The sequence below is a fragment of the Perognathus longimembris genome, chromosome 10 (assembly GCF_023159225.1).
Source record: "Perognathus longimembris pacificus isolate PPM17 chromosome 10, ASM2315922v1, whole genome shotgun sequence".
Classification (NCBI taxonomy): Eukaryota; Metazoa; Chordata; class Mammalia; order Rodentia; family Heteromyidae; genus Perognathus; species Perognathus longimembris.
Window position 1 is genome coordinate 6268818 of NC_063170.1, and position 24183 is coordinate 6293000.

Genomic DNA, 24183 nt, shown 5'->3' on the forward strand with positions numbered 1-24183 from the left:
CAGGTTTGGCAGCCCAGTCCTGTTGGATAAAGCTGGTGAATTTTGCAGCCACCTCCTTTCACAGCCTTGTGTTGAATGCACAGGAATGCTGAGGCAAAATGAACCATTTCCATCCGCCTGCAGGCTGCTCAGGCGGGCTCCTTAGTCTTCTTAAACGAAGTCTTTATTTACCCCCACTTTGTCCACTTACAAATTTAAAATATGTGCTATGCTTTTTTTAAAAAAAAAATCTATATTTAATTAGACGGCATCAGTGAAATTTCACTTGGGGAACGGTAATCTCACATAAATGAATGCTTCCAATAGAAAAGGCTGTAATTTAAAATAAACTACTGTGTTAGTCAGAAAAAAGAATTTACTTCTCTTCATAGGAAGAATAAATTATTATCTGGTATTAGGTAGCCCCAGTCAATTAGAAAATCACATCGATGGCAAATAATCAAACCACCACCCTCGATTCCTCCTCTCCCCGCTCGGAGTTCAGGTGACGGGTCCGCAGCGTGCGGCCGCGGCTCAGGCTGACTTTCATTAAGGCTTAGAGTCAATTAAGCCACGAATTGGAACAATCATTCCTCCTTTGCAAAGTATTGATATTTTTCTTTCCTGGCCGCTTTAGGGCTTTTCCAGCACTCGCAAAGAGATTTATGTTAGACAATTTCTTTCTGATTAAAACAAATCATAGCTCCACAATTCTAATTTCCTCCTTTCGAAGCAAGAAATGATCAAAGCATACAGGAAGTGGTGATCGAATCCCCCCAGCGGGCACACGGGGGGAAAAAAAAAAACAGTGCCATTGGGGGCTCTTCTTCCTCTACCTGTGCTCCCTGCCCTGTCTCTCAGGGTCCATCCATCCATCTTTCTATCCTCTCTCTCCTTCTCTGTCCCTCTCCCTCCCTCCCTCTGTCAGGAAAGTAGTAAGATTCTCCATCTGGAGAGGAGCCTCAGAGAGAAGTCTGTCTGTCTGTCTGTCTCTGTCTCTCTCTCTCTCCTCCCCCTGTCTCTGTCTCTCTCTCTCTCTCCCTGTCTCTGTCTCTCTCTGTCTCTCTGTCTCTCTCTCTCTCTCTCTCTCACACACACACACACACACACACACACACGAAGATGGCAAGGCGTCGAGAGCCCGCCCACCAGCCCTTCGATACTTTCCCCTCTGCTCTTGGAGCCAATCTTGCCACGGAAGTGCTCACCATTCTGCCCTTCAAAGTCAAGCTGATTTTTGAGAAGGCTCTGCATCCCAGCTGGCCCTCGCCTCTCCAGAAGGACCAGGGAAGCTGGTCAGCTGAGGTTTCTCAAATCAAGATGAGCAATTTTCAAGGAACAGAAGTAAAATGCTTTCCACACAGTGCACTATAAATAACTACCCTTTTCTGAACAACTTGAAGGTAACTGAAGAACTGGGGACTCACAGTAGCATCGGTAGGAAAATCAATTCACACCTTCACCACAGGTTGGTCTGCTTTCCAAAAAAAAAATCAACCAGTCTTCCTACAGAGACGAGATGCCGCTGCCTGGGTTACAACTCTGGTGATTGAGCTGTCTACGTTGTTCTCTTTGGTTCAATAAACACTTACTAAACCCCTCCTGCATGCTGGGAACATACCGAGGAGGGCAAGACAAGCAAGGCTCCCGGGCACTACAGCACTTACTATCTCCAACGTAAGTGCTGTGTGAGCTTACTAGGGGTCCTGAACATGCCTGTGTCTCAGGGTCTTCATACACAGAACCCATAGTGACCAGACAGGACTACAGTAAAGATGAGCTGAGTCAATTCACCGCAGGTGCTGGAATACGGGAACACAACGCCACCTTCCATTACTGCTACTATTACCATAACCATGAAATGAACCATCCAAATCAAACTTGACATAGCAGATAACAAATCTATCCACACATATATTGTATATGTGACCGTATATTCTTACTGTGTGCCATTTTTCACAATAAGCAAATGAGTAGCATGACAGCATGTCTCAAAAGAAGGCATAATTGCCTAAGTTAAGTCTCTCTGGGCCTCAGTTTCTCAAGTCTGTCGAATGGGGAGGTCCAACTGGATAATCTTGCAAAACTTTTTCTGATCCTAAAATTGGATAGGCACAGAGTAGCCAAATAAACTGTTTCTATGTAGCTCTCCCTTAAAACTGTTTGCCCTACTTCATTTTTCATTATTATCCTTGGAGGCAAGTGGTTCTCAGGTTTACTCCAGACCTCACCTTCCCCAGGCAGATGTTCTACTGGCACACCATCCTCCAACCCTTTTGTGCACTGGTTATCTTTGTGGCAAAGTCTTGTTTCCTTCCTGAGCATGTTAGTCTTCCTGTCATGGCTGGGAACACAGAAGCGGCCACCATGCCCAGCTTCTTTCATTGAGAAGGAGTCTCACAGGCTTTCCTGCTTGAACTTGCCTGGACCCAAGACCCTCCCAACTTGGGCCTCTCATGAAGCTGATTATAGGAGTAAACCGCCAGTGCCCAGTTTCATGATACCATTCTTGTATAAACTTGCTCCTCACATCTTTGCTATACTTTCAAAGTAATGATTAAAACAGTTATATAAAACCCAGTGGGTCACATATGACAAAAAAGAATTTTGACTGATACTTTAAAATCATAGAGAGAATTATTTCTGCTCTTTTTTTAAGTACTGGGGTTTGAACTCATGGCCTCCTACTTGCTACTGGGGGGTGCTCCCCCAGGCAGCCTTTGCTTTTCTCTGACGTTTCTCTCTGTAGAAATACCTGGGTTAGCAAAGAGGTATACGCGGTGCTACCAACCTGCAGTGTGATCCTAACAGTTACCACCACTGTTTGGTACCCAGAATCACGAATCACTTCCAATCACCTCTACACAAACTGACCTCAGAGCAAAGGAAACACTCAGCCAGCTCCAACTGCCCACATCTGCAGGCTAGACAACTCTGTAAAGACCTCCATCTAATATTTGCTTTACACTGGGAAAAGATTGGGTGCAGTCTAACTCTAAACCCCGTCCTGCGTCTTATCACCATCCACGAGTGAGGGACTACACAAGGGTACAAAAGGGGAGACGAGCAATCTTGAAAGAAACAATCTCGTCTCCGGAATTAAAGCGAAGAGGCCAACTTGATAGCAGAAGAACTTGAGTCAACATCACATTCTCCAAGAGAAAGGGAATCTTGGTTGGAGACTAAGAAAACATTTATGGGGATGAAAACAGCCACATTCGTAAAAAGAAAAAGTGTGGGACCAGTGTGAGGCTCACAACTGTCCCCATCCAGCTGGGCTGGACTTGATCAGGGTGGTAGTCAGCTTTCCCTGAAATACCGCAGCCAACCACCTTCGACACAGACTACTTCTCACCCACAGTTTTGGCACAGTGGGCCCGTGGCCAGGCAGCCCATCGTGGTGGGAGCAAGTGACAGAGCAAAACTGCTTACCCGTGCCCAGGACACCAAATGGGGAGAAAGAAGAGACCACAGTCTCCATATCCCCTACAAAGGCACATGCCCAAGGCCAGAAAACCTCCCGCGAGCCCCCACCTCTGGAAATCCTGATCTGGTTCTTCAATTTCTAACAAGCCTTCAGACTCTAGAGCTTGGGTATGGGACCACGCCCCCAGGAGCCATGACCACGCCCCCAGGTGGCATGGACACGACCCCAAGAGCACCGACTCCACCCCTGACATGTCAAGTTTTGCCACCCTGAAAACCACAGGGACCAGTCTCCAGTGTACCGATGTGTCCTCTCCTTTCCTGTCTTTTAAAAGGCACCCTTCCAATGACCACTCCCACACACACATACCTTTTATTTTGTTCTTTTTTTTTGCTTACAATCTGAGGTAGGTCTTAGCATCCTGTAATTCATCAACTAATTCTCTCCTGGCTACACATTCCAAGTAATTAAAGTTCAGTAATAACTTATATTTTTTTCTGCTTCAGCACCTGCATTTCATTTGTTTATTTTCCCAGAGTCATAAATCTGAAGGGCTGTCAAAGTGCCATAATATTAGTGCAATAATCAAAGTTAATTAGTCCCTCTCAATAAACAACAGCAAAACCATTACAAAGATGCATTGAAGCTCTTCCTGGCTGCCCAGTTTACACAGCGTGCTGGAGGCAGGGCAACTGGGATCTTGGGAGTGTCAGTTAGGAAGTGTGGCATTCCTCTGTCATCGAAAAGAAGGCTGTGTATGTGGTACATGCTGATTTCATTAATTCCGGGAAGGCAAAGCAAGCCTGGGCTCCCACATCAGCCGCCCACTGCAGGAGGTACAGGCTGACAAGTGGTCCCCAGTGGTCCAGGCTTCCCATGTCCATCCTAAGCTTCAGTAATGAAAGAGGGACACGGGTTGCAAAGAAATGAGAGGGGCCAGCATCACTGCCAACTTCTTGTAACCCAGTATCTTCAATAACTTTGGATTTATTATTTAGGGAATTTGAGAGATGCAAAGATTAGTTGGGTTCTGGTAGGGGAGGGAGACAGCCGGTGAAACTCGGAGGGCAGCTCCAGAGCTGGCGGACTGAAGAGAGATGTGGGTAGATTCTGCCTTGATGACAAGGGCCACCTTTCGAACTCAGAAGCACACAGAAACAGGATGGGCTGTCTGTCGAGGAGGCGGTGGTACCCAGCATATCAAAGCTGGTGGTCTCTGACCAAGATGTTAAGATGGTCTGCACATTGGCGAGAGGACAGCACAGTGGCCTGAGAACTTAAGACTACTTACGATTATTTCAAGTAGCTCGCTGGGTGAATCCCCATATGGAACACCTTCAAACTCACTTATAGTCTCAAAGACCTTTTTGCCCTCTTGTGTTGTTTATCTATTATTAAATCACAAACATCCCCAAAACACAGTGGCTTAAACAGTAAACACTACGTATCTCAACACATTGTGTGGGTCAGGAGTTGCGACACATTGAGCTGCTAGGTGGTTGAAGCGGGAGGTCACATGACATGAATCTGCAGGCCCTGGTGACTGCTATCCAAAGGCTCACTGAGCCTGGAGTATTGCAGGAGGGCTGGGGCCTCCTCACAGAATGGCTTGAGTGTCCTCCCAACATGGTGGTCAGCCTTCTACAAAGGGTGAGCCAGGACATGAGCCAAGAAGAAATGGCAATGCCTTTCTGAACCGTCCTTGTGAGTCTCACTCCATCATGTCTGCCACATCCTACTCATGAAGAACGGCAAAGCACAGCCAGGAGAGCACGCAGGTGACCTCTCTGCCCTCTTGTGATGGAGGGAAACCCCACTCTTCATCTCAGCTCACTTCAATATTGACTGACACATTGTTGGGAAGATGATGGAGAGAGACTTGGCTGTTTCCTAGTACTCCAATCTTTTTTTTTTCCCCTTCTTCTTTTAAGTAGGTTTTAGAGTTCGTGCTGAAATGAATTAAGATTCTGGGGGCTACTGGGAAGAAATAAATATATTGAGCATTTCAGAAGGGGACCAATTTTGGGATGCCATGGGCATCATTCTATACACGGGATGATATATCTCCTCTAACATACGTTGAAATCCCAATGCCTGGTGTGGCTGTATTTGAGATAGGGACTTAGGGAAAGAATTAACCAGAGGTTCTCACTGGGTCTGTAGGACTCCATACCAGAAACACCCTCTCTGCCATGGGGCTGCCTCTGTGTAAAGTTCAGCTTTGCTTTAACTATTTGTCTAAAATAAGCCTTAACCTATTGCAGTTTGTGCTGGTACAAACAGAAAGGGGCCGGCTTGTCTCTGTGGTCTCTCTGTTTGTCCTTGTATAGAAGGTGTTCTCAGCACAAGGACTATTTCTCCTCTGTTCACTCCAACACATGCTGCATCGGAGGTACCCATAACGCCTCATAATAAATACAAAAAAAACCATCTCAAGCATATTTTTCCTGTATTAAATAACAGAGTCTAAAAGCTGAATGGCCAGAAGCAGGCCTCTCAGTATTGGCTGAAAAACCATCTAAAGATGAAATCTGTCTCTTCAATCTATGTCAAAATTGCTTAATAAGAACCCAGGGGACCCCACACTAATGAAAGGATGCATCTGCTTTGGGCTGCACAGGGCTGGGAGTGATAGATTGGATCTAGTCACCTTTGCTGATGCTGAATCACAGCCCTCCTTACACAAGGTTACAATGGATATAAAGTTTGAAGATTCATTGCAAGCAATGGTCAGAAAAGCAGGAAGAAAAAAAAACCAGCAAAGGAACTGGCAGTCAGAGAGCACTGAAAAACAGTCCAGAGGACGTCAAAGCAAAGTTTTCATAGTAAGAGACGAAATGGAAAACTTGGAGGATAAAAACCACACACGATTTTCAGTCATTCTGAAGACAGAGAAACTCAGAATATTTTAATGACCAATTATGTGCATGAGGAGGATGAATAATTTATTATCTGATAAAGAATCTTTCCTGGGGCCTGTGACAAGAAAGGTCAAATGGGTAACTTAAGCAGAACAAGTAAATAGACTATGTATTGCACTTGAAATGGAAGGACAGGAAGAGAAGGACAGGAAGGAACCTCCTTTGAGCAGGTTCCTCCACTCTATCAAGTGACATTTGTAAGGAAATGGAAGGACTTGGAAAAAATTATACTAAGTGAAGTGAGCCAGACCCAAAGAAACATGGACTCTAGGGTCTCCCTTATTGGGAATAATTAGTACAGGTTTAGGCAAGTCACAGCAGAGCATCACAAGAGCCCAATAGCTATATCCTTATGAACACATAAGACGATGCTAAGTGAAATGAACTCCATGTTATGGAAACGATTGTTATATCACAGTTGTAACTACTTTCAACGTCCCATCTGTATCTGTAGCTTCTATTATTGATGATGTTCTTGTATCCCCTTCCTGTGGTTGTACCTACACTATCTCTGTAATCTTATCTGAGTATACTGGAAACCGTGTATTAGAAGTAGGAAATTGAAAGGGAATACCAAAATTGAGAGACACAGGGTAAAAAAAGACAAACAACCACAAAAGCAATACTTGCAAAACTGTTTGGTGTAAGTGAACTGAACACCTCAGGGGGGGGAAGGGAAAGGGGGAGGAGGGAGGGGGGTATGAGGGACAAGGTAACAAACAGTACAATAAATGTATCCAATGCCTAACGTATGAAACTGTAACCTCTATGTACATCAGTTTGATAATAAAAATTTGAAAAAAAAATCAAAAAAAAAAAACAAAAAAAAACAGAGTAGCTGGACCCAGTGTGGTGGATAACACCTGTAATCCTAGCTACTCAGGAGGTAGAGGTAGGAGAATCTAAGTCCAGAGCTGATCCAAGGAAAAGTGAAAGAACCTATCTGAAAAACAAACTGTCAAGCAAAAACAAGTAGGGGTGTGGCTCAAGTGGTAGAGCTCCTACATAGCAAGCTGGAGACACTGAGTTCAACTCCAAAGAAGGAAGAAAGGGAGGGAGGGAGGGAGGGAGGGAGGGAGGGAGGGAGGGAGGGAGGGAGGGAGGGAGGGAGGGAGGGAAGGAGGGAGGGAGGGACGAGAGGAAGGAGGGAAGGAAAGAGGGAAGGGAAAAGGGAAGGAGGGAAGGAAAGAAGGAAGGAGGGAGGGAGGGAAAGAGAGAGGGAAGGAAAGATGGAAGGAAGTTCAGAGGATGTTCTCTTTGTTGGGGGGTCACTTGTTACTGACACCTGTTATTCCCCTTTATTAAACATACATTCACATACACATCAATCTCTAAGAATACAGTATCTGGGTAAGTTGTTGAAAAGACCAGGCCAATCTTGTGACACAAAATGCAGATGGAATTTGGGTGACAAGGCGCTTTGCAGCCAGGGAAATATGGACTTGATTCCTGGATCCACTCATCCTCCAGCTGTGAGGCTTAAGGTATGCCTCTGCCCTTCATCCAGCCTCAGAGCTTCAGCTAAGGATGGCTTCCACCATCACACACACACATTCCACTGTGAATTACTAAGCCCAGTACCCAGTACCCAGTAAGGAGACAGGTGTGTACCCCCTCCCCCAACCTGCAGGTCATGATGAACGACATCTGGAGAACTGCAGAAATTCCTCTTAACCTTCTTCTGGGAGTGTGGGCTTTATTGATCTAAGCAAGTGGTTTATACACTTCTTGCTGGTTCACAGACTTATTTATATCATACTTTATTTATTGAAAATCCAATACCATGCAGAAGGACAATTTTTAAAGCAAAAGAAATGAGAAACAAATCTACAGGCTGATTTAGGATGAACTTTTCCCAATAATCTATAAATATTAATAATATTAATCGTTTTTATATTTTTATTTAGCTAACAATCACTCAAAACAATGGGGATGAGTCCTGTAAGTTGCCAACACATTGAAGAACGATCATGTTTTCTAAGCCAAGTTGCCAATGTGGTCAGGCACAAGGCCTGTATTTTATCTACCCCATCCACTGTATTCCTCTCTCTCTCTCTCTCTCTCTCTCTCTCTCTTTTCCTCTTTCTCTCTCTCTTTCTCTCTCTCTGTCTCTCTCTTTCTCTCTCTCTCACACACACACATACATGCACGCACACGCACACACACACACACACACACACACACACACACACACACACACCAATCACATAAAAGGTATCATACCTAAGACCTACCATCTGGAAATGCAAATTACAGGATTTAAGCATCTTGTATCCAGGAGGATTGGAGGAAATTCCCACATGCAGAAAAGCTTCATTGACTCTTAAAGTCACTGGGTAGATTTGAGGAAGACTAAAAGCAGCTAGATTTCTACACCAGTTCTCATTTGAAAGTGTAAGCAATTCATTTTCTCAGCATCCTCACCCATCCCTAATGGCATGTCCTGAAAACACAGGTGTTGGTGTCTATTCAAAGCACGGCAAAGTGTCTAGCTCAGGTGGCTCACAGACTAGTGGGTACCAAGTGCTCCCCTATGCAAAAGTGATGTTCAAGCCATTATTTTCTGATGCTTATCACTAAGACTGCCAGGACCCAATTCTGCTGGAGCTTTCAACCCGCCTTCACTCTGAAGAGATAAGCAGACTTGGTACCAATGCCACTGAAAAAGAGAGTAATGAAAACACCACAGCATCAAACCAGGCACCAGTGATCAACGGAGCCATGTGCTTTCCCTAACACATGCATATTCCATTACCTCTCCCTAATAAATCTTTCATTTTTACCCCTCATCTCCCTGCTTCCTCAATAACCATTCTAATATAAACCTATGCTTGCTGTTCCTGATGACTAATCCCTTAATCATCTTTCCTAAATATATGCAAAGTGTAGTTCTTTGTCAATACAAAAGAATAAGCAATCACATAAATAATTAAGATGGCGTTTCGAATGACAGTGGAGTGCTAATATGAAGTACCCTGGAAAATACTAACCCACAAACTAAATACACGACCATTAAAATGTGGGAGTCCAGACATCAGAAGACAGGAAAGAAATTCATGACAACTCAACTCGAGTTGAATCATGCTGATAAACACCCTCCCTACAGCTCCTCTAGTGCACTGGGTGAGGTTAAGGAAAGCAAGCATTGCTTTGTATTTCACATATGAATAAGAAATTATTGTCATTATTGTTATTAATAGCAGCAGCTGACATTTAATTGAGCACTTAATCATTCCCCACAATGTGTTAATACTTTGCGCACATACAGTCAATACAAATACAAACCACCTATAGATCTCCTGACTGACATTACTACTTGCATTATACAGATGAAGGAAACTGAAGTTTATAAAAGTTGAGAAACTTGCCCAAAGTCTGCTCCTCTAGATTCTTCAGTGCAATGTAATGCAGCATGTATATCTTAACAGTGGGAGTCAGCTGGGATGGGCTTTGCCCCAGGAGCCACCTGGCAATGCAGGGTGGAGGGCGGGAGTGGAGAATGTCCGTTCCAGGCCCGCTCCGGAACTCTGCTGAGACCCAGGGTCTGGACCGAGGCCAGGGCGTCAAGCTGTCGCTCCGGAGGAGCCCTGCAGACCTCGCAGGTGGCCTGCTGGAGGCCGGCCGCTCAGGAATCTTGGCCAAAGGGACATGGAAACAGGAGAACAGCCGTGCTGGACCCCTGTGGCACTCCCCGGGCCAGCGGTATGGCCTCCGGACCAGTGTCCGCAAGGCCTGAAGTCTAGGCCAAGTTCATAGACAAGGTAGGAAAGCCTTTCCAGGGGACCAAATCCTATCAAATCGAATACCCTTAGGTCACTCCTCCTGAATGACAGGCAGTGGGCTCACGGAATATTCTAGGGAACAGGGGTGAGTCAAACCTCAGCTACAAGAGAGGGCATTAGCCCTCAAGCCGAAACAACCTGCTTCTGCCCAGCCAACCAGCCCATCGGCTGTACCAATACCTAGAGGACACCCCAATAATGTCTCCTAATGTACAACACCTCCCCCCACCCCCCACTCCTCTCCTCTCCTGAACCTGACCCTCCCTTTCAGCTCCAGCTGAAAAGGGAGGGTCTAGTTACCCAGGTGGCACTTGGCTGCCTCTGGGCCTTTGTGTGTGCTGTTCCCAGAGCCACGAAGCCCTTTCCTGTGGCATTCGCATGGCTTTCCTCTGCTGCATCCAGGTCTTGAGCCACATGTTACTTTACAGGGGCCTCCGCTGGCCGCTCCATCAGCAGCGTCTCAGGTTGTCCCAAGCCACCCCCAATGCTGCGTGATTGTCCTTGCTGATGCTATAGTAAATATTACACTTGAGGATCCCTCCTGGTCTGTTTCTCTTATCTAGAAGGCCAGCCCGTGGGTTCTGAGTGGGTTCCGTTTGGTACTATATCCTTGGTCTCAAGAACATCACGACGCTACCTAGCAATGTTTATGCGCAAACAAGTCAAAACCAGCAGAGGCCAAAGACCAGAGACAGGGTTAAGTTCTACTCCTTTCTAATCTTAAAAACCATAGATAAATGCTGAAGCACTTCTGGTTGCATTCGTGGGGGTTATCCACGTTTTATTTTTCTTAATCAATGAGTTAAGTGAGTAAACACTCTGGAACCTCTGACTAACAGCGCAGATGACATTGACAGTGAACTATAAACAAATACGTGGGTAATAACAAGCTTGCTCATCCTTTCATTCATAAAGTAAACAATGTGGAGATGACTTTAAAAATAAAGACATTACTCCAAGAGCAATAAACTTTATGCTCTGCACTAAAACCTCCATGTGTTGCGGGCGGCGCGTGTAGCTGGCAATTAGAAAAACAAAGTAGTCAAGGGCTTACCCACTCTCCCAGAATGCGTGACACTGCTTCGCTGGCTCTTGTCATGTTCCTGCAGGCCAGAATCACGTGGGCACCGTGGAGGGCAAAAGACTTGGCGGTTTCAAAGCCTGAGGTGTAAAGGAAAGTCAACACATCAGCCAGGTGCCAGGGGCTCACACCTGTCATCCTAGCTACTCAGGAGGCTGAGACTCAGAGGATCATGGTTGAGGCCAGACTGGGCAGAAAAGTCTGTTAAAACTCCTTCTCAAAAATAACCAACAAGCAAAAAAAAATGGGGCTGGAAGCATGGCTTAAGTGGTGGAGCACCAGGCAAGCAATAGCGAGTGCAAGGCCCCAAATTCAAACCCTGGTATTGTGGAAAGGAAGAAGGAAAGGAAGAGAAAGACAACACTCGACCCGTTGACTCGTGCTCAGTGACTTCTACTGAATGCCACTTGTGCTACTTCCTGGTTCTCAACCAGAAGGGGCTTTGTCGCTGAGGGAACAGGTGCAGTTCAGTGACCACAGTGTGGTTCGTTGAAGTGCTACCAGCATCTAACACCGAGGTCGGGGATGTGATGAAACATCTCGCAGTGCATAGTCAGCCCCACCAGATGATCACCTGGCCTGCTCACAGGCCTGGGATGGGTGAGCCTGGGAGGACATGCCCAGGGGCACAGGATGCCAAGAGGAAGGCGGGGTCACACTAGACCTCATAGAGCATGCCGTGCATTGTTGAGTTAGACTCTCAGTACATAGGTCAGGCTGGCTTTGAACTCCTTGCCCTCCAGCCTCAGCTTCCCCAATGTTGGGATTATCGGTGTGCATCACCACATCCCAGCAGCAAACATATTTTGAACAGACTTCCACCCCCCTCCCCCCCCACACACACACACCAAGAGCAGCATCAACACAACACAAAGCCAGGCAGCCCTTGGGCTTCATTCATCCAATTCTTGGGGTCACCAGTAAACAACTTGGGCTCTGTGTCTTCTTTTCATGTCTGGCTTACAGGGGACCAGCATCCAGTCTGATTCATTAAACATCATTGAAAGGGACAAACACGTCACACTGATAACAGTCATGATTCTGAATTACTTCAGAATACTCCACGTGGTTTCAAACAGCACCCCTGACTTCCTCTTAATAATGAGTAAATATTAAAATTGTTATTTTGAACCACACTACCTAGAAGTCTGCCAGGAGAAAGCATTCTCCCTTTTGTTTTCAAAGTTGATTTTCCCAAACAAGCCTGTTAAGTCCAGCTACCTCACACAATCAAATGTCCTATGCGATAGGGCTTTCTACGGCCCAAGCCTGGGCATCTGGCCTTGGGCTGCAACAGGCTACAGGTGCAGCCTTGCACCTTCTCTCCAGACTGCAGCTGCGGCGAAACCATCTGTCTCAGTGTCTTGTAAAGTTGTTTGCTGGGTCTTCCATCTCCCATATTGCACAGGGGCCAGTCTGCTTGTCAAAGCTACGACAGACAACTCCATTTTCTTAGCCTCTACAATTGCCTTTGCAGCAAAAACAAAGTACAGATATTTCAAAAGAGGATGGTTTAACAGGAAGGGCAATAACACTTTTATAGTAAGCCATATCTCTACAGCATGGAGTTTTATAAAATAAAGTAAAATAAAAAGTTTAATAATGCTACCTACTGCTAAGTCCTGGCGAGAGCCTGTGAGAATAGCCTCCCTCACTCTGCGTGCTGGTGCTGGCCAGCTCAATTAGCTAAACGCAGGAGTGCTGGCCCATGCTGCACAATGCCAGAAGCTTGCGCGAAATAATGAAGGCAGTGGTTTACTAGGCTTAATAACCCGGTTCATATTACAAAAAAATTAACTCCATGACAATGTTTATATTGAAGTGGCCTAACAGCGTGGAGATGGCCAGAGTGGATTCAGAAGAATATTTAAAGCGAATGATACCAAGAAAATGAAAGGAGATGTTTGAAAACAATGGGAACATCTCTGTCCTAGCACTTGTTACGTGCAAACCACTCAGAAAAGTTAGGTGGCTGTGAGGTTTAATATCGTACCATCCCAGGGTTCTAAGCTTATCAGATAGAATAAAATGGAAAAGAGACCTTTCACATCACATACCTACTTACCCTCCACTAGTCTTCATTCTCCAGCATGAAAATCATGGCTGGTGACTGAGAAATGAATGCAGTTCACAGAGCTGCTAAGCCCACCCTCCCTCTCCTCCTTCCTTCCTCCTCTTCCCCTTTCCTCCTCTCTTCCTCCCTCTTTTGCTCTTTGCCTCCCACCCTCTCGTCCTTTTTGTGCTCCTCCTTCCCTCCCTGAGTTAGTTGCCTGCACTGACTGTTGGGGAGATCATGCCGACCAAACCCAGATGTTACGCTTGTCTGAAAACACTTGTAGGGGGCGAGTGACGAGACCCCCCCTGCCCCACTAGGTGACAGCCAGGTCAGCCAGGGAGCAGCTGGCAGATGGACATGAGGGGGAGGCTCTCTGATTGGCCACCATCAGCCACCATCATGCTGCTGGTCTCAGCCGGCAGACCTGCAGGTATCTGAAGCTCAGACTCCTATGACCGGAACAGGGGCCTTCTGGAGATGGAGGGCTCAAGTCTTGCCACAGAACTGCCTCAGCCTGCATGCTCATATCCAGATCTTTGGTTTTTATAGACAGGGTTTCCCTATAGAGTCCAGGCTGGTCTCAAACACGCGATCCTCCTGTCTTTGCCTGACAGGTGGTAAGATTACAGGTGTGCACCACTGTGCCAAACCTTAAAGTATGTTTCCTACTGATCTTCCTGGGATTTCACTCACACCATGTCAAGTCCTACTCTGTCTGCTAGGGGGGAAAACCTAGCAAGTGGCCCCCAGCTTTGTAGAGACAGGATCAATCAAGGGTCTGCAGTGCAAAGGCCACTGGGTGGCATCAGAAACTCTGGACCAAAAACTACAAGAGGGCAGATGAGAGAAGAGGCAGGAGGCCTAACCAAAAAGATAAAGGATCCAAGATCCTTTATCCCACTGAAATGTAGCACAGGGAAGGAAAGGAAGTAAACGTTCCACATATCAAGCTATAACTAAGGACCAACTCTGCAGGGAGGGGGTTCTGTGGAAGGAAACCCCTATGAGTTATCTATTTTTAAATTTGTACTGTTATTATGAAGGTGATGTACAGAGGGGTTACACTTACATGTCAGGTAAAGAGTCCATTCCTTTTGGGACAATGTCACCCCTTCCTTTGCCCTCTGTCAGTCTCCCCCTCCCATTGCCACCCATAAGTTGTACAGTTCATTTTCAACATGGTGTCCAGTGATCACCTTATCTATTTAAGGCACCTCGCGGCCAGGCAGAGGAGTAGGAGCCCACAAGAAGGGACACTGTGCCCTTTTAGACTGAGAACTAAAGGGCCAAATTAGAAAAACACACAGGAAGCAAACTAGCTACACAGCCTGGGGACTGACTAAGTCTAGGCTTGACAGCCCCTGGTTCCTGGCGGGCTGGTTTAGTCATTCACCGGGACGAGGAGCACAGGGCGAGGAGCGGGTCTGGGCACAGGGGTGGAGAGGACAGAGCAGATGACCACCCGATCAGACTCACTGGTGGGGGGGGGGGGGACAGATCTTCCCATAGACTCCTCAGGCCCCAAAGGCATGGGTGGGTACCCAGCTCCAGCAAACACTGACAATGGATTCAGGGAGCGGAGGGGGAGAGCGGAGGGGGGTGGGGTGACTGGCTAGGAGCTCAGCACAAGGCAGGATGGCTCCTCCTGGTTTGAGATTTTTAATTTTCTCCATACTGTGGATGTACTTGGACCGTGTCCCCATTTACTGTAAATTATGGTTTTAATTATCATTTTTATTAAGATGCCCAAAGGAGTTGGGGCTTACAACACCCGTAATTTCTAATGGGTTGTTATTATTAATTTATAATTGTGAAACACTGGAGACAAATGCAACTTGTAACTGAACATCATTAAAAGGCCACAGAGATGGTAATCCACCCCTTACCCAAGAACGTACCACTAAAGCAATCTTCTGCAACCAAGCAACAAGTCTCAGAATCTTGCTCCACACGGCCCCTGACTCTCTAGAGAGCCAACAGCATGCACAAAGGCACCATGAACCTGTATCTTTTCAGCTTGGGCTAGATTTGGGGACAATTCAGATTTGGCAGCAGTTTTGTGTTAGTAAACCATTATTAGTGTGGCAAAGATATAACTCGGGGTTGTAGAAAGCTTTCTCGGCACACAAAAGACTTTGGGTTTCATCTCCAAGACCAGAAAATATAGAGGATAAAATCAGGAGCACTGATGATATGAGTTTCTCTGACATCTTCCTAAATACAGAAGGACCATACTCTCCCTAATGATCTGATTAATGTAAATGAAATTACAGTGGCGTGACATTGACCGTGATATTGAAATCCAACTCTTCTGGGACATTTCAGATGACGGTCTAGGATATGGAGCTGTCACGACTCTAAGGTCAACAGCACCACGCTGGCAGTGACCAGATAATCCAAAGTGCCATTTTGGAACTCACTTTAATTCCTTGAATGATGACATTTGCCTTCTATATAATTTCAACTACACAGTTCTGAGACATAAGGAGTTAGAAGTCACTCTCACTAAACACAATCCACTTCTGCCAACTCTTAAGAAATTAAAAAATACACAGGTCTCTTTGGTGGAAAACAAATCAAAATGTAAACCATATAATACACATGGAAAGGAAGGAAGAAAGGGAGGGAGGGAAAGAGGGAGGGAGGGAGGGAAGGAGGGAGGGAGGGAGGGAGGGAGGAAGGAAGGAAGGAAGGAAGGAAGGAAGGAAGGAAGGAAGGAAGGAAGGAAGGAAGGAAAGAAGGAAAGAAGGAAAGAAGGAAAGAAGGAAAGAAAAAAGGGAGAAAGGAAAGGGGATGGGGGGGCAGGTGACAGGGGGAAAGGGAAAGGAGAAAAGGATAGGGGGCAGGGAGAAAGCTAAAGGGGGAAGGGAGAATGGGGAAGAAAGAATTCAACGTCTCTAAGATCAATTGAATCATTATCTCTCAAATTTTAGATGGATGCACTCCTTGATCCAGCTATTTCATGACCAGAACTTTATCCTACAAAATCATCGGTCCACATGGACATAAATATGAAAAAAAACCATTTAATTTGTACAGCATGTTTCTAACAGTCCAAAACTGTGATCAACGTAAAACACCCGTCATTCTGATGAAATCAACGGCATGGCAAGCATAGAAAAATTACTGGCTGAAGGTGAAAAGAATGAAGTGAAATGATCAGGACACATAAGGAAAATATCGTCGAGTTATAGCAAGGGAAAACACAGTAGGAGTGGGCCACAGCTCAGTGGTAGGGAGCACTGGACTATCATGTGCAAGGCCTGCATCTGATTCCCCAGCACCCTGCAAGTAAGAACTGAAGGGCAGAAGAGGGGAGGCAGAGGGAAAAAGAGAAAAACAGCCAAGAGTGCAAAAACACTGTGCACAATGCAAACGGGGGCCAGGTAGAGCCCGACTTCTGTGGACAAGGAAGATTTACTGTGCACGTTGTAATGCCTCTGCTGTTTCGACCAGTAACCTGTGCATGTGCGCCTACTATAGTAAGAAACTAAAAATAACAAGCTGAATGACATCTAATTGATAATTTATGGACCTTTATGAATTTTAATACAAAGCAATCAAGGTGGGTAAGAAAAGAAAGGGAGGAACCAAGCCCTACTGCAAACAATATGTTTTCTGAACATCCTGATTTGCAGAGAGGACTGCTGAGACATCTGGGAGGAGGATGTGGGGCTGTTACTGCATGCTGGGCACCCAGCCAAATGCTTTACAAAATACACTAATTCTCTAGTGTTCTTCAAAGAAACCCTAGGAAGTGTCAGTGATGAGAAAACCAATGATCTCTGATGTGAGGGTACTCACACAATCAGAAGGCGAAATGGAGATGGCCCCAACAGGCAACATGACCTGCGTTCAAAAAGCAGGTGCATCCCACCATATGGCCCCCGGAAGTACCAAGCTCAGCACCAAGCTCAGTGTCTACGACACTGTGATGGACTAAGACAGACAGACTTGGTCTTGGTCCAGTTGCCCAACACAGAAGAACTAAAACCACTGACATTTCCTGAGTAACTGGAACTGAAGAGGAGTCTCCATGATGTTATTTCTCCATGATATAATAGTTTCAATGGTTCCTGAATTATGCTAATGAGATGGGTCTTGGAGAATGAGGGCTGGTTGCCAGAGGAATCAATATGTGATTAGAGGGCTGGACTTCCAGCCTCGGCACCACCTCCCCCCAACCTCTGAGAAGGGGGCAGGGCTAGAGACTAGCATCACCATTGGCAGATGATACACTCAATCATGCCTATATAATGAAGTCTCCATAGAAACCACAGACCTTGGCAGGCAGGCAGGCAGGCAGCCTCCAGGTTTGTGAACACATGGAGCCACAAGGATGGTGGTATTCTCAGAGGGCCATGGAGCCTCTGTGCCCACGTGCACGCGCGCGCGCGCACACATACACACACACACACACACACACACACACACACACACACTGCTACCCTCTTTACCGGGCTATTCATGTGCATCCTTCGGCAAAATTTCCAACAAGCCTGTGTGTGTAAATAAGTGCCTCCCTGCCTTCTGGGAGCCATCATACCAAACTCTCATGCCTGAGGAAGGGATTATGGGAATCCCAACTTGTTGCTACTTGGTCACAACTGCAGGTGACATCCTGAGACTGGCAACTGGCATCCGAATTGGGGAAGTTCTTATGGGTCTGAAACTGTGCGCTGAAGGGTTGATGTTAACTCCGGGTGCCGGGTACCCTAGATGAACCACCCTGGATCAGCCTGTCTCCTACCGTGCTCTCCATCCCTGTGGATTCAGAAGAGGGTAGTTATGGGCTGTTTAAAGGATAGGATTTTAAAAGATGAAGATGACGCCGGGCTTCCTTCCATCCACAGCACCTGGCACTGAAAGCCCACTCATTCCATGCCATCGGTGTGGACAGTGTTCACTACCTTTCTAATTCAAGCACCTTTCAAACAAATTTAGATCGACCTTGGCGCTCACCTTCAAAACACTGGTATATAACTTCACCTCATGAGAAGATTAAATTCTTTCTGTTCACAAAGTCACGGGCAGGGTGCTCAAACACAATGTGGGGAAAATTCAGCACTTTTTAAAAGCTGGCTTTTAAAGCGTCCAAATTGGCTTTTCACTTTCCTTCACTTACTACTTTTCAAGATACAACTTCTCACAAATAGGAATTGAATTTAAACACCAAGACTAGATGCACAGCCCGGGGGCTCCATGAACTCAGCCCACTCTGTGCCCACCACAACTGCACCCAATATTAATGATTTCCACACTTCCAAAAGAAATTGATGACTAGGTATTTACTGCGGCTAGTAAGATGCAGCAGCAACTAAAACATAATGTGTGATAAGAAGGCAAAAATATTAAAAAAAAAATAAAGTCACAGCAATCTGGGTTTAATGTCGGAGCACCCAAGTAAAGGAATATACTTGCCTTACAGTCAGTTTTTTAAATATACCTCAATGATCTCAATGGTCTAGCCACTGTCCTAGATCTTTTATATAACTGTTTTAAGTTTTGTAAAATCCATCAGCGTTTTGTTTAACTGTGTATGTCTGCTGCTATGCTTTGTTAAACACAAATGCTGACCCCATCTCAATACACCTTGGAAACGTTAAACAACAACCCACACAAAGATCCTTAGTCTCCTGGCCACAGTCAGTCATAGCCATTGTAAGTGGGAGGCAGTCCGGGATTGGGTAACATGGCCAGATACTTGGTAAACATGCTGATTTAAAAATCTATCCATCTTGGGAACCTGGCAATCTAACCATCAGCTGTGATCAGACACCTGCCTGGCACGAAGGCCAGGGGACTTTCAGAAGAGGAAGATTTTGCCTGACTTTTACAGACTCCGCTAGCTGTTAATTTTTGTGTCTCCTCTCATTCAGCTACTGCCTCTGGGTCAAGAAAGTCATGATAAGAGTTCCAGCACAGGTTAAGTATCTTGGGCCTTGCTGGTCAAGAATTCTGCCACAACTACTCAGTTCTGCCCTAGTAGAATGAAAGCATCTGATGGCAATGTGCAAATGAGTAGGTGTCCCTATGTTCCAATAAAACTTTATTACCACAGAGGTGGGAAAGTTCACACACACACACACACACACACACACACGTTGCTGCGATTGGACTCATGAGTCATAGTTTGCTGACCAAGGAGTAGACAATGCATTTTTTAAACACTCAATTCAAAATACTGACCAGAAGCAAACCAGGGAAAAAGCTCAGAATGATGTAAAGGTGACCCTGACCTACACATTTTCTCTAAAAGAAAAACAGTTAAGACCTATAACAGCCCCGTTCAGAACCCATGTGATGACAAACATAGAAAATTTAATTTTGGACAATTTACAAGTTTCTGTAAAAACATATCTGAAGAGAATCTTGTTAAGCATAAAACAAATTTCTTAAGTATTTCATTTGCATCTAAATCTTATTATATTGTTTTACCCAGAATTTCATTCAGCTTACGATAACTACATTGGCTTTTCATTGCAAAGCTGGATGTTTAACTATAAACTACATCCCGCTTCTCCCTTTGTGTGCAAAATTGACAAATGTGTTGTTTTTGGATCCCAGATTTCTGGAGAAAGCCAACTTAAATGAATTAAGATGACTAATGTGTTGATTCTGCTTCCAATCCAACAAAATGTTAATGTAAGAACCCATGTCATATGATGCTATATGTTTTAGTTCAAATTTAACATCAAATATTGAATAAGGCAGTTTCGCAGTAAATTACTAAGCTAAAAATATTCCTTCAGCATAGCAAGAACTCCATCTTGTTTAAATAAGTGGAAATTTGAACATCTTTGCTCACATCAGCCTAAATAAGAAATTAGAAAAAAAATGCAAACCTCCATTATTCCAACAGTATACGTTTCATCTTCCTATAGAAATTAGCACAATGCAGTCTGTCAAAAAAAAAAAAAAAGACTCTGTGAACTTACACTCAGCCAGGTGCCAGTGGCTCACACCTGTAATCCTAGTTACTCACTAGGCTGAGATCTAAGGATCATGGTTCAAAGCCAGCACCAGACAGACAAAACCCTCTAGACTCTATCTCCAATTAACTAGCAAAAAGCTAGAAGTGGAGGTGTGGCTCAACTGGTAGAGCACAAGCCATGAGCAAAAATGCCAGGCAAGAGCTGAGTCCAAGCCCTAGTACCAACCCAAGAAAAATGTTAACATAAATAATGAAATAAAGTTACTCTCCTACAATCACGACCTCACAGGAAGCTCTACATGAGGCACTTACTCCCATCCAAGGTGAATGGCTTCCAAAAGATCCGGAATGTTACTAAGAGACTGACAATGAGCACTGGCTAGCTGGCATTGCTACTTCTACAGTATGGTATTTGTACAAATGTTTTTACAAATGCTTTCATTGCTTTTACTTAATGTTGGCTGAAGAGTTCCTGTGGGTATAACACACTGCTACAGTTTTGTTTTAAGTAAACTAACATTAGTTTCTCATCATGTAATATTTGAGTAATTTGTTTCCACAGAGGGAATAACTATTTAGCTTTGTAAGGAAACAGTTGGAAGTGTTGCAATGCCTTCCAATGCCATGAGCGCCTACTATTTACTGTGAGTGAATAAGACATGGAGGCCTGGCTGTTCACCTAATTCTAATACCAAATCTTCCAAGTTTCCTTAAATTAATTACATGTATTGACCACCAAAGGAGGCATTTTAATAACTATCTTAGGTGTGGAGACAAAATCTGTTAAGAGATTATAAAAGGGAGAAATCAGTAATTAGAGGGTCTCATCTTTTAAAAAAATTAAAATTTTATAAGGAAGAATTTAGAAACTCAGGTCTGGAAATGCAAACCCCATAGAATATATGTATTTTGCCCCTAGCTTTTAAATTCAGCCATGACAGCCTGTCAGTAACTGAATTTTTTTTTCATTACCTGCCACTTACTTAGGAAATTTCCATTGTTTAGTAAAGGGTAATTTGAAATCAGTAATACTTTATTAATTGCGTGCTGATAAATTCCATCCAAAAGCAGTCCATTGTAAAAAGCTAAGGAAAACATTTCCAGATATACTTGCATTTCAATGAATTTTCATGGACCAAAAGGCTCTCTAAAGCAGATGCATGCATTTCACGGCCACTAATGATGATAATTCCTGGAAAGTATCAGGATTACTTAATTCAGTGTCCATGAACCCTTCCTTCTACCCCAAAACTACACACAAATGCCCGCCTGTGCATGCAGCTCTTCTCCCTTGGGGAACGAAGTCAGGTTACATTCCCAAAGGAGTCCAGGATGCCAACAAGAAAAGAGAAGGCTAAGGTCCATTGCTCTGGAATCCCTTTTAAGAGAAAGCTGCAAATGTATTTTGCTTGTCCCTCTGACAAATGAAGAGAAAGCAGTCAAGTCACTGGGCAGTCCCTGTGTACAGCCAGCCGCGGTGACAAGGGACCTCAGCACTGAAATAACCTCCACAGCAGCCTCTGAGCAGCCACAGCCGGGCCTGAACCACCTTTGTGACTAGAAACTCATTTGCTCAAGGCATCCCGGGCAGTTCCTGGAAAGCAGGCAATTCCCCACTTGGTCCCTAAGGGGTGATTAAAATACACACACACACACACACACACACACACACACACACACACACACACACACAAAGAAAATCCTGCTCTAAGAGGAAGCAAGAGCTTCCTCAGTAGCAAGAACGTGTCCTTTCTGAGAAGTCACCAGCTCCTGGGACAAGGCTGGCTAGGTAACAGGCACTCAGGAAGGACCTGCTGACCGGATGAGTTCTTGGGTGACTGTGTGCAGAATGGAGAACATCCCTTGTCTAGTACAGCTGCCAAGGGTTCAACTGTGTCATTTATCCTCCATCCCCTCAAAAAAATAAATAATGATAGATTGAAGTCCTAGCTGCCCCCCCCCCCCGCCCGAGGCTTCAGAATATAGTAATTGGGGGCTTTTGAGAAGAAATCGAGTTAAAACGAGGCTGGACCATGACCCAGTATGAGTGGTGTCACAGAAAGGGGAAATGTGGACCCAGAGCAGGCACGCATAGTCTAAAGAGACATGGGACAATACTCTGTGCAGACAGAGCAGGGACTGGGTGCTTGCTAACGAGCCAGGTAGCACTTTGGCACACCGAGGGCTAGAAGAAGCAAAGAAGGAGCCTTTGCAATAGATTTGCTGGGGAGCGCAGCCCCACCAACACCTTGGTTTCAAACTCTTAGCTTTTGGATACTGGAAACAATTCAGTTCTGTTGTCCTAAAGGAGCTATCCTACCACATTAATAAAACAGTGGTCCAGGTAGAGACCCCAGAATTCCCCGCAAACTGGTCTGGATTTCAATTGCACACAAAGAGAAAGAAAGCCCATTAGGCTTGCTGTAGCTTCACAGGACCCAGGAGAGCTGAGCAATGGTTCCAGGGCCAGCAAATAACTGCGGGGGGCGGGGGGGGCGCCACCCTGGCCAGAGAGAGATGGAAGCCGGGGACAAATGCCTCCCATTGCCGGGCTGCAGCTCTGACATGCATTTCATGATTCCTCACAAAGGCCCGCGGAATCGAGCACTAGCTGCCCAGCGCACTGCCCAGCTGGAAAACACATCCTCGCTTAATTCTCCATACCCTCATTATATGCCCGCAAATCATATGCTAAATGATACGCAGATAGGCCTGCCTCCGGTTCAGCGCCTGGGGGACCCCAAGCTAAGGGAAACACACATAAACTTTTTCAAGCAATGTGAATACAAACTACTGTCTAATTGTTTCCATTGGTGTGGATACTATCTACTTGGTATACAACTTGAATGAAAAGTCTCCCCCACAGACACCAATTCAGGTGATTGAATACTGTGTCCTACAATTCTAGAATTATGTCCATTGGTCCTGCTTCTGTCCCTTGAAGTAAGCCAGGTTCTACTGCAAGTGCAAGGACTAAATTATCTTCATCTTTTCTCCTACCAATTGACAAGACATTCACGTGTGTGTGTGTGTGTGTGTGTGTGTGTGTGTGTAGCCGTCCTGGGGCTTGAACTCAGAGCTTGGGATCTTTCCCTGAACTTTTGTGCTCAAGGCTAGTACTCTACCACTTGAGCCACAGCTCCACTTCTGGCTTTTTTGGTGGCTGACGATAAGTCTTGTGGACTTTTCTGCCCTGGCTGACTTCAAATCACTATCCTCACATCTCAGCCTCCTGAGTAGCTAGGATTAAAGGCAGGAGCTTCTGGTGCCCGGCCATTCCCTCTTTGTCGTGGGTTCTCCTAGGACACAATTTGGTAACTTCACCAACGTTCAGCTTAGCTAGGCCCCATTCAGAATTAACACAATATTCTAGGTATGTGCTGTCTGCCTCTCCAGCTTTTGTTGTTGTCACTGTTGTTTTTGTTTTTTTTTTTTTTTTTTTTTTTGGCCAGTCCTGGGCCTTGGACTCAGGGCCTGAGCACTGTCCCTGGCTTCTTCCCGCTCAAGGCTAGCACTCTGCCACTTGAGCCACAGCGCCCCTTCTGGCCGTTTTCTGTATATGTGGTGCTGGGGAATCGAACCTAGGGCCTCGTGTATCCGAGGCAGGCACTCTTGCCACTAGGCTATATCCCCAGCCCTGTTTTTGTTTGTTTTGTGCTGGTCCTGGGGCTGGAACTCCGGGCCTAGATGCTATCCTTGAACTTCTTTTGCACAAGGCTAGCACTCTACCAAATGAGCCACAGCTCCACTTCCGGCTTTTTTTTATTTCCGATGGTTTATTGTAGAAAAAGAGTCTCAAGAGAATTTCCAGCCCACACTGGCTTCAAACCAAGATCCTCAGATCTCAGCCTCCTGAGTAAGCAGGATTACAGGCGTGAGCCATCGGCACCCAGCTTTATTCTCCTTTCTTCACGACCGTAAGAGTTTCAACCAGCTGAAGGTATAAGCAGGTTGTCTACAAGCCAGGCCTGACTGCTGGAATGTGAGGGTAACTGGGCTGAGG

The 24183-nt window shown here is 45.4% G+C and overlaps 1 protein-coding gene across 7 annotated transcripts in view; it reads right to left on the bottom strand.

The window, feature by feature from the left end:
* Wwox (WW domain containing oxidoreductase) overlaps window positions 1–24183 on the bottom strand; it is a 758639-nt gene that overhangs the window by 711896 nt on the left and 22560 nt on the right. For all 7 annotated transcript variants that reach the window (XM_048355070.1, XM_048355073.1, XM_048355074.1 and 4 more), the window contains exon 5: window positions 11164–11270. In XM_048355070.1, coding sequence (XP_048211027.1) covers window positions 11164–11270 — 107 coding nt within the window. The remainder of the gene's footprint in view (window positions 1–11163; window positions 11271–24183) is intronic.